This window comes from Cucumis sativus, chromosome 4 (assembly GCF_000004075.3).
Source record: "Cucumis sativus cultivar 9930 chromosome 4, Cucumber_9930_V3, whole genome shotgun sequence".
Lineage (NCBI taxonomy): Eukaryota > Viridiplantae > Streptophyta > Magnoliopsida > Cucurbitales > Cucurbitaceae > Cucumis > Cucumis sativus.
The window spans coordinates 5,760,758-5,772,697 of record NC_026658.2 but is presented as its reverse complement, the minus strand read 5'-3'; the positions used below and the strand labels follow the sequence as shown (position 1 = coordinate 5,772,697).

The 11,940-nt window shown below is 32.2% G+C and overlaps 1 protein-coding gene across 1 annotated transcript; it reads left to right on the top strand.

Annotated features, from left to right (window-relative positions):
- Positions 1-820: 820 nt before the first annotated feature.
- Positions 821-4,831, top strand: LOC101208540 (protein transport protein Sec61 subunit alpha). Its single transcript, XM_004137175.3, has 7 exons — positions 821-1,065; positions 1,762-2,119; positions 2,715-2,942; positions 3,056-3,410; positions 3,499-3,626; positions 3,763-3,898; positions 4,068-4,831. Exons 2-7 carry the CDS (start codon positions 1,776-1,778, stop codon positions 4,305-4,307), a joined length of 1,431 nt encoding a protein of 476 aa, XP_004137223.1. The 5' UTR covers positions 821-1,065; positions 1,762-1,775; the 3' UTR covers positions 4,308-4,831.
- The last annotated feature ends 7,109 nt before the right edge of the window (positions 4,832-11,940 follow it).

Genomic DNA, 11,940 nt, shown 5'->3' with positions numbered 1-11,940 from the left:
ATTTTAAATATATTATAACTTGAAGATTAATATGATAAATTTCAAATATAGTTATTGAGAATTCGAAAATCTCAAAAGGTATGTTTTGAAATAGAAATAGCAAATGAATTTATTCCATTAAAATGATCCTTTTCAAAAATCAAAATCCAAAAATTTTCTGTTAACAAAAAAAAATCAAAACTGAGACCTCTAGAACTATAAAAACAAATAAAAAGTTTTAAAATTAAATAAACTAAAATGATATTAAACAAAATTATAGTGAGCAATTATTTTAATTTAAGATTAAACTTAAGAATTATGAAGTAAAACTTCAAGTTTAGGGTTGCTTCTTCGAATTCATCGTTTTTGTCTCATCTTTGATCCTTTTACCACTTCCAAACAAAAATTTGTATTTTATTCTCAACTTCTTACGTGTCTCTATTTTAAAATGCTATGGTGTTCTTGCTTTTTATGTCCTATCAATTCTTTTGACACAAAATAATCAAATAATAAATTTTCAACATATAATTGCTTTCTTTTTGTATAACTTTTAAATGTCTTATAATTTGTATTTTATTTAGATTTTAAACTTTTATAATTATAAATTTATGGGAAAGATGTTTATAAATTTTGAAAACAATTTTATACGTTTCTATATATATTAATGTATATATATGTGTTGGAACAAATCCTTCTTGCCTTGGCTGCTGTGTTCATCGAAACCGCAAAAATCGTATGGTTTTTCAAATCAAATCGAGTTCATACGGTTGGATTTGGTTCGGTTTAACTAAAAATAAGTAATAAAATCGGACCAAACCGGTTTACTTTAAAAATCATTATATGTTTTTCGTTTCATGCTACCCACCTCCATCGCTCTAAAGACTCACGATCCATCTCAGATCTCATTTCTCTCAACTCACTTTCACGTCCCTCCATCCTTGACCCGCCACCCTTCCAACCTCCGTCTCACCTCTCTGACTTTCACTTCACGGCTCCTCCTACAGCCGGCGTCCAGCACCGTTTCCACCGCCTTCGGATCCGTACAGCGACGCAACACAAACCCTTTGTTCGGGTTTTGGATTCTTGGTTAGATCTTTGTTCAAATTTTGTTTATCTGGTGTTTTTTTATTTATTTTTTATTTTACATTTTTTAACAAAATCTCTCTGACTCTCACCTCACGGCTCCACCTCAATTACTTCATGTTCCGTTTTGTTAATCAATTTTGTTAAACTAAGTGTGAGCGATCAATTGGTTTGACTTGTTTGATTTTTTGTAATGAATGGTTGGGTTTCTCTTTGTGGGGTGTTGGGGAAAGATTGGAGATGGCGGGAGATGCTGGTCAAATGGATTTGATTACAAGGTGTTTGTGAAAATGTCTTAATGGGATCGTTGAAAATAAATTCTAATTTGTTTTTATTTGACGTAATTGTGTTGTCTTTTGAGATCATTTGGAGCTCCTAACTTTTTTCTTTTGTTTATTATTTTTGTTATTTTGTTTGATAATTAAAATTTTGCTGAAGTTGAAACCAATTATTCTGTTTGATGATTCTACCAGATAGTCTCAACAAATTAATTTTCATTAACAAACATCCACAGCTTCCAATCTCCAGATCTCTATTGTTTTTTGCATGTTCCATGATTTTTATTGCATATATCCGCGATTGGGATTTTCTTTGTCAATTTTTGTTCTACGAATCGGTAGAGATCTGAAATTGTCTAGATCTGTTGAATGTAATGTTCGATTATTGACTCTTTTTTCTTTTCCTTTTGTTGATAATAAGTTGGTTGAAGCAAGATGGGAGGTGGGTTTAGAGTCCTTCATCTGGTCAGGCCGTTCCTTTCGTTTCTTCCTGAGGTGCAGAGTGCCGATCGGAAAATTCCATTCAGAGAGAAGGTCATTTATACTGTCATCGCACTCTTCATCTTCTTGGTATGCAGCCAGCTTCCTCTGTATGGGATTCACTCCACCACGGGCGCAGATCCGTTTTATTGGATGCGTGTTATCCTAGCTTCCAATCGTGGTACTGTCATGGAGCTTGGGATCACCCCCATCGTAACATCTGGGATGGTGATGCAACTCCTCGTTGGATCCAAGATAATTGAGGTCGACAACAATGTGCGGGAGGACCGTGCTCTCTTGTAAGTTCTTATATATCCATACAGACACACACGCATATTTGTTTGTTGATTTACCATGCTTGCTGATTGTTGAGGTTCATAGACGGAGATATTGTTTGATAATGGGTAGGTAATTTTATAACTTGTGTTGACCATGCGTTCTCCTGTTGTATTCATTTCAAATTTTTCGTTTGCTGATATTTGTTAATTTATCTTTTATAAATGCTTTTAGAATCATAGCCTTTATGAAACATTTTGTTTGAAGAAATAATTGTTACAAAGCTGTAGGATCATGCATGCTATAGTTTATTTTTTCTAAGTTATTTATGCGTATTGTTGAACAATGATGGCTTGAATTACTGTGACTGCTTTTCTTGTTGATCAAGTGCGATGACGTCTGATATAATTTACTTACAATGATGACATTTGTAGCATTTCATTTTTCATAAAGTTACTGTTATTCTAGTTGATTGTCAATGCATTGATTCTTTATGGTAATGTTTCCTTATTGTTTGGATTACCATATTGCTAGTTTGATTCCTTTTCTGATCTATAGTCACCTTTGCATTCTAATTTAACTTCTATATATCTGTCCCCAATTATTTTCCAATGTCAGAAACGGTGCACAGAAATTGCTGGGCATCCTCATAGCCGTCGGTGAAGCAGTTGCTTATGTTCTTTCAGGAATGTATGGTAGCGTTAGCCAACTTGGTGTGGGAAATGCTATTCTTATAATTGTTCAGCTGTGCTTTGCTGGTATTGTTGTCATATGCTTGGATGAGCTTCTCCAGAAGGGATATGGTTTAGGATCTGGAATTTCCCTCTTCATAGCAACAAACATGTGGTAAGTTCTTGTTCTCCTACCTTTCTGTCATGCTTTCTCATTGAACTTAGATGTTGATATATTTTCTCGTTGCTGTCATTAACGAACTTCTCAAAATTGTCCGGATTCTGCAGTGAGAACATTATTTGGAAAGCATTTAGTCCGACCACCATTAACAGTGGAAGAGGAGCTGAATTTGAAGGAGCTGTCATTGCTTTGTTCCACCTGCTGATTACTCGAACGGACAAGGTTCGTGCATTGCGGGAAGCATTCTATCGACAGAATCTCCCGAACGTGACAAATCTGCTAGCTACAGTTTTGATCTTCTTAATTGTTGTCTACTTCCAAGGATTCCGGGTGGTTCTGCCTGTGAGGTCAAAGAACTCCCGTGGACAACAGGGTTCTTACCCAATTAAGCTTTTCTACACCTCCAACATGCCTATCATTCTTCACTCTGCTCTTGTGTCCAACCTTTATTTCATCTCTCAGGTAAATTGATTGATCTCCATTGATGCACAAATGATATACACTTTTCGAATGCCTCCCCCCAACTGATTGCATGGAATTGTATTTGCAGTTGTTGTACAGAAAGTACAGTGGGAACTTCCTGGTGAATCTTCTGGGTATATGGAAGGAATCCGAGTATTCAAACGGCCAAACCATCCCTGTTGGTGGCCTTGCTTATTACATTACCCCACCATCAAGGTAATATCCTCTGTTCCTGTTGTAATCTCCCTCTCATGTACACTATATTGCCTACCACATATGTTCTCTCTCCCTCTCTATGTAACATGTGATGCTCTCTCCCTCTCTATGTAACATGTGACGTTTCTTCTTGCAGCTTAGCTGATATGGCAGCCAATCCCTTCCATGCCTTGTTTTATCTCGTCTTCATGCTATCAGCATGTGCACTCTTCTCTAAAACTTGGATTGAAGTTTCTGGTTCCTCCGCCAGAGATGTAGCCAAGCAGCTGAAGGTATGATTTTGATCCCGTGTGCTTCTTTTCACAAATTCACCCTTCAGGCCTATGTCAAATTTATTTCACAAAATGAAGTGTTGAAATAAAAAGTCTGCCCACTGTTGTGTAGTTTAAGAATTGAAGGGAGTTAGAGTGATTCCTGATTTACCAATGATTTGATCTGCAGGAACAACAAATGGTCATGCCTGGACACCGTGAATCTAACTTACAGAAAGAGTTGAACCGTTACATACCCACAGCGGCAGCATTTGGAGGAATGTGTATTGGTGCACTGACCGTGTTGGCTGATTTCATGGGTGCAATCGGTTCTGGAACGGGAATTTTGCTTGCAGTGACAATTATTTATCAGTACTTCGAGACCTTCGAGAAGGAGAAAGTCAGTGAACTGGGTCTGTTTGGTTTCTAAACTTTTTAATCTGGTTTAAGTTATACTTTGGTGGTGCCAAAGAGCTCCCTGTCAATTTTGGTGCCTAGGGATTGTCACAACTCTCTTAATCTTAACAAACCTTAAGATCTGAAGTCGAAGAACCAGGAAAACTCCTAGCTTTTGGTTCACTGTAAGAGCACAGATAATATCACATCCTTGAGACTCTGAATCTCCACGTCTTTCTCTCATGTACTTCTACTTCCATAGTTCCATGTTCATTTGTTTTTTTGCAGCAACAACAATAAATACAGTCGTAGATTTAACAGGAAAAAAGAACGAGTTGGGTTTGTAGGTTATCTAGGTTATCGTATGAACTCTGAAGGTGTGGTAGCTGAAAGGATGTGGATTGTTAGTTAGATTAGGAAAGCAAACCACTGTGATTATAGGCTTTTGAAGTTCCAATTTTTCAATTTGTAACACTTTGGACTATTTGTTTTTCGCCTTTTTTGTTTTTATATGTGGAACAATTGGTATTTAGAGAACCATTTCATTCACACGTCTTATTTTTAGTCTTTTAACTGCATTGCTTTGCTATTTTCTCTTTCATTCTTAAATTGCTTCTTCTATATATATATACACACACACACATATATATTTTAATTTCAAGTATCATCCATGCAGCTTTTGAAAATCTAATAAACAACTGTTGGCTTTCTTTAGACTGAATTTGGTTGTGGAAGATGCTTTGGTATGCACAATTAGTGGAAATTGTTAAGTCTTTTTTATTTACTATCTATATTTTCTCTCTCTAAGATTTTTCTTTCTTTCTTCATGCTAAAGTTTTAATAAAATAAATAAAAATTACTAACATCAATAAAAGAAAATAAGTAAAATTGTTCAAACGAACAGGGATTAAAATAAAAATGAGTATATATTTTGTTGAGAATAATACAAGTGTATATTATTAATCTTGAAACTAGAGCTTGGACACGTGGCTGACACGTCGGCCAATGATGCAAAATACTCACGTCCTAACGTTCATATAGAAACAAATGTTGTTTGGAAATGAGATTTTTCACATTAATTATAAGTTCCCCAAAATACCCATATTTATTGACAGCCAAATTTAATTATTTCCTCTACCCTATGGGAAAAACGTAGGGCCAAATCGGTCTAAATATTTTAAAATGAAAGCTACTTTACAAAATTTGAAGTTTACATTATCAAGGCCTTTCGTGGAAGACACGTCCTAAATTTGTCTTTTTCTTTCCTTTCCACTTTTTTTTCGTTTTCTTTATTTTATTTTGTTAACAAATTAATTATAGATTAATAACAAATTTGGTCGCATTAATTTACACATATTCAAATTTCGATTCTATATGAATGTTTGAAATAATATATGTTTTTTTTCTCTTTAGAAAGGTTTCAGGCAAATTAAACAACTGAAGGTATTGAGTTAAGCTCGTATTGACAAGATAATGTATATGTTTCAAGTTTTAAAGTAAAGTGTAAGGAATCACTCTCACTTATCCCAAGATATAAAATGAAAATTGAGATATAATCTAACATTGCAAGAATGATAAATTATATATAGCTTGCTATTTGATTTGTATCTTATACTGATTGTACTATCACATATGGTTATTTTATTTAATATTGATCATTATCCAATTGCAAATAATATCGATGGCTCTCTAATAACGTTACATTTGTTGTCTGATTATAATATGACTGTTATATGATTTTCATATGATTACTTTATATTTTTTTGTCAATTTATTAGACTTTTGATTGCCATTTGATTACTTTCTTTTTATTAATTTTACAATATTGAATTATTGATGAGGCATATTAACAAATGAAGTTGATGTTGAAGATGAACTATTAAGTTGCTTTTTCCCCAAGCAATTTACCTCTTATTTATTGATAACATATTAAACAATATTGTATATAATTGATATCTTATACTTTAGTTATTAATTACAAGTTTACGAGTCACTATATGCACAACTTATTTGGACATCACTTAACAATATATTAAAACTGCGTGTATAATTTATTGGGTATATAATTTATAGTTAGTTATTGGATATCACGTAATCTATCATATTGACATGATATTATAGCAATCATACGACAATTAAATTGATAATCAGATAGAAATCAAATATGAATATGATAGATATCATATTTGCATCCTATTTGTCTTTAAACAATGAATGGTTAGACTCATGTCAAACTTTGGTATAAAGTGTGTCATTAAAGCTCTAAAACGTTTTGATTTGGTCCAAAAAATTTATTGCATGGAGTTTAAAAGTTATTATATTGTATTTGATTGTTATAATAATGGAATATAAGAAAAACATAGAAAGAAAAGGAGAGTTTCATTCATGCATCTGAAATTGACACAAAAGGCAATGATGACTGATTGCATCAATTTCATATCCAACTGAATAAATCTCATCCATATAAATGTTTTCTGCCATTTATCTCCTCATTCACTTCATCTTCTCTAAACTTCTTAAGTTGAATTATAGGAAAAAGAAAAAATCAAAACCTAAAATCAATGCGTTAATCATGGAGGGAACACCAAAATTGAAACAAAAAGTAAAAATAAATGAAAGAGAACATCTAGAGAGAGACACTTGAGTCTATAGCGGTGAGAGAGAGATTGACATGTTTGCTATCATTCAATTGAGTCTCAATGATGAAATCGTTTCATTGCAACACTTTGTTAGAAAAACAAAACCTGCAAAAAAGAAATTCGTTAATTGTTGGACTGAGTAGCAGAACTTGTTTTCTTTAAGACGTTTCACGGCTATTCTCTAAGCACTAGCAATTGTTATATAGCCTCGTCATCCCTAGTATAAAACAATTGTTGGGCCTTTAATTTTGGAGGAGAAGCAGCCATGTAGGGGCTCTTGAGACCGTACACGCGTGAGAGAAAGGGGATTCTTATCCGTGCACGTGAAAGAAAAGAAAATACGGAAAAAGAGAAAATGAAAAATATCTTTCTTTCTTTTCTTCTTCTTCCTTTGTTTTTCATTCTCCCTAATTAAAATTTCTTTGTAGCTTTGTTGAGTAGAATACACAGTGATATGAAGAATGGAGAGTAGAGAAGAGAAGAGAATAGAATACACAATGCAGATTTACGTGGTTCAGCCAATGAAGCCTACATTCACGGGGAAGGATCAAACATTTATTGAAGATGAGTATATAATGAGTATACATTATACATATATTGAATAATGGAGTTTTTTTTTTTATTAAACCACACCTTTATATTTATAGGTGTTTACATTGACAAGTTAGTTAGGAGAAAAAACAAAATCTGTTAGAGTTGCTTCTTTGTTGGATTTGACTGTGTTTTACAACAATCTTCTTCGACGGTTGAAACAACTCTTGGACCCACCGAAATACTAACACTCAAAATAAACCCTCACTACGCTTGAGAACTCAAAATAAACACTCACTATGCTTGAGAACTCAAAATTAATAGAGAAATGAATTTTGAAAACTTTTTGTACAGAAAGAGGAAGAAAGAGAGAGAGTTGAGAGGGGCTGAAGTTTTTTTTTTATTATTGTGTTAAAAAGAGAGGAGAAGTGAAATTTTTATAGTTGAGGGATGAAGGGTAAAAATGTAATAAAAAATCCAACGAATGGCCACAATTAATTCAACGTTCAAAACATGAAAAAAGAAGGAGAAGTTCATACCCTAACATATTTTTGGCCCGAATATATTTTATTTTATTTTTCACCAACAATCGCCCATTAGAAAAAATTTGAAAACATTTTCATCGAGCAGTGTCTATCTGTGTAATATTGTGCTTAAGCAAAGATGTCTTACACTGTGAACCTTTATGTAGTAAGCAATGATCAAAATATTGTAAAGTAACTCTTGGTTTTGAACTTTACCTCTTAGTAGCATTGCACACACAACGTTATTTAAGTGAAGTTCTAAAATGTATGTGCTTTAAAGGCCCCAAGATTCAAGATAATGAATTTGAAATCCAAGAAAGTAGTGCAAGGGACCTAAGTCTTTTAAGGGAAATTTTGCATCAAGAGTTTTGATCAATTTATCAGTAAAGACAATACTATTATGATGGAAACGGTAGACATGAGTACTGAAATAATGATGGCAACCTTTGAGTGTACCAGAGTGGAAGTGGGAGAATGTGTTTATGGGCTTCATTAGAGGATTGTCTAGGACCCTGAAGGGTTATGCTGTAATTTGGGTTGTTGACAGGCCCACGAAGTCAGCACATTTCATTACAGGAAAATTTACTTATACTGCTAGTAAATAGGCACAATTGTATATGACTGAGAAATTAAGACTGCATGGAGTGCCAATATCGATAGTTTTTTACAGAGATGCTCATTTTACTTTCAATTTTGTTTTTTTCTACATTAGTAATAAGTATTTTTGTTAAATTTGAGAGTAATGTATTTCGATTTATCTCATTATATTACATCCAATTTACAATGTTTTTTCATATATTGAAAGTTTAATTTCAGAATTTCTTATAGTGTTTGTAATTGTTTTCGGTTTACATGGATCATTATATACCAAGATATATTCTCGACAATACTATACAATGATATATATATATATATATATATATATATATATATATATTCTTTCTTTTATCATGTATGACCAACATTGGAGTATATTATGATGATTTTTTCAACGATTCAGACAACTATGTTAGAGTATTGGAAATTTTAGTTTATGAATATTATGTCTTTTTAAGAGTTACACAATATTCTTTTATTCAAGTTTGGCAGTTTTGTTGATATGTATATTCTAGACGTATTCCTCTGTTTAAGTCCTATAGAATGTCCGTAGAAGGACTTGTTTATTAGCAATGATAGATAACGATGTTAAATGGGTTTACCATATAATAACAACAAATGTGGAGCAACACATTGCTCTTATCATAGATTTTTTTACAGTATATAAAGTTGGCTTCAGCTTACACGTTTGTTCATTATATATATTGTGGCATATTGTGTATAATACGTTACGTACAATGATATATATATATATATATATACATTTCCAGATATATGACCAACATTTCAGTATATTTTAGTCAATGAATAGATATCGTTTCAAGAGTTACACAATAGTTCATAAAAATTTTGTTTCTAAATCAACCATGTATATTGTTCATAATTTTCATTCAATATATATTAGTATTATGAAAAAATCGATATATACAGTGTGTGAAACGAATATATTACAATCATTAACAACTAATTTTGTTACATGTATATTACTGGATCAGATTAATCGGATCTTCAAGATATACCGTGTTTTATATAGAACATTATTACAGTTGTTTATTATATAATATGAGGTATATATATATGAAAAAAATTTAAATATACATGTGTATATATGAGAAAGTATATAAAATATATATCTTATAACTTACTAAAAACCTATATTTGTTATAATTATATTTGATATAAACATGGTATATATTTGAAATTAATAACTAAACTAAATGAGGCTACTACAAAAATGGTCTTTCTTGATGGTTGTAGTTTTTCTTTCTTGACGTTTTTTTATTAAAAAAACATCAACAAATGAGTGATTCCAAAGATAAAACGTCAAGAATTTTTATGAAAAGACGGAGGTAGATAAATTTTTATATTTCTTGACAGTTATTAAATGTCAGGTAATATCTATTTTTCCTTGACGTTTAAATATCAATTAATTTCTTGACGTTTTTAAAACGTCAAGAATGTTTATAAATTCAACATTCTTGACATTTTTTAAACGTAAAGTGATATATACTTTTCTTTGACCTTTTAAAAACGTCAAGTAATATCTATTAAATTCTTGATGTTTTAAAACATCAAGAATTTTAATGAAAAGGCAGGGGAGAGTCATTTTTTGAATTTTTTGACGTTTTTGAAATGTCAAGTGTTATTAAATAATAAAAAAAGAAAAGAAAAGACATGATTAATTAATTGAAGCCCTGGGACGAAAATTGACACATGTTTCCTTGCCTTCTTGAAACGCAAGAAAACACAAACGAAACCTTAACTTCCATCATCGTTCTCCTTCACGTCGTCCGCCTTTCCATTCTCCTTTATGTCGTCAGTCGTGCTCCTTTGGATATGCTTTGGAACCTCGAGAGGTCTTTTCTCACAGGCTATTTTCACCTGCAGGTTAGTATTTCTTCTCCTTTTTATTTATATATTCACATTTATTTTCTTCCATATCAAATAGAAATGTTTGTATATTTTGAGAAGAATAGGGTCTAAGTTATGCCATTATGTGAATTTCGAGTTGGAGAGGCTTAACTGGAGCTTCTGCAATTGGAATAGTATCAATTACTCCTTCTGTTACGTATTTTAGTTGTTCCTGAATTCCTTGTTCTGCTATGAGTTATGATCATTGTAGTCTTGATTCTTCTGTTGGTCTGTTGTATAGAAATTGAGTACTCACTTTGTGATTTTCTCGTTTTGTTTTAAAAATTATACTCCAAGAACTAAAAACTACTTCTCGTTTTTCTGAATTGAAGTTGAATTACTTCAAGCAAATAACATTGTCAATAAATTGTATTTTTATCTTATCTCATGACTCCTTTTTTAATGCACAAAGTTATTACTACTTGAAACAGTACTTATAGTACACTTTAAAATTTTAGACCTCGCTTTTATGTAGTGTTTTATAAGTGGAAAGTTCGGTAACCATTTGTTTTTGGATTCTAAAAATTAGCCTATAAACATCACTTCCACCTATTGATTTATAGGTTTTGTTGTCGATATCTTAAGGAGTATTTTCAAAATTCAATCAAAATCTGGAGATGCTGAAATGCTTCAAAATATGTAGATTGAAAAAGAGTTATAGTCAGATGACAATGCCCTCCATCGATGACAGCACTATCGTCATCATCGACGGGAATGTGAAAGAAGAGTTGTCACTCAAGCTCCAAAATATTGATTGGTACACTTAAGAACACTACCATATTGTTGATTGGTATACTCACTACAAGAAGTAAGGGTTCGCTCGATGCAAACATGCATCGACAAATTCACTAAAACACGTATAGAATACCTATCACGATGCCAAAATCATGTCGAGTAGAACGTCTCCATTACAGCATCAAAATTGGCAAAACTAACGTGTAAACCCAACAATGCCAGTAAAAACTTTTGCCTGATGGGGGCTTCTCCGACTTGCGTGAGATGTCGGGGAAAGCCTCGTTCGACATCTGGTTAAAGCGTCAGCAATAGGTGTCCATGCTCGACATGTTTTGTGCATTGGGAAAACGTTTTTGTAATTTTTGTAATATATTATTATTTAAGTTTTTCGCTATTGGAATCAAATTTAATTTAAATTCAATCAACTTTTAAAAACGATTAACGTAAAATTAATAAAAAATTATTAACATATCAAATCGAAATTATATTAAAATTAATTCAAATATTAAAAAAGTACATATTTGTAGGTTCAGAAATTACATGAATAATAAAAACTAAAAACTAAAATCATAGGACATGGGCAAAATGTGCAAAGAGGAAAGTTGAACATTAATACGAGTTATATTAAAAGAAATATGAGGTTACTTCAAACAGAAACAACCTTTGCTCTAATGGTTCCAGAAAATTGATTGAAAAACGAGGAGCAGAAAATGACAAGACCGAGAACCAA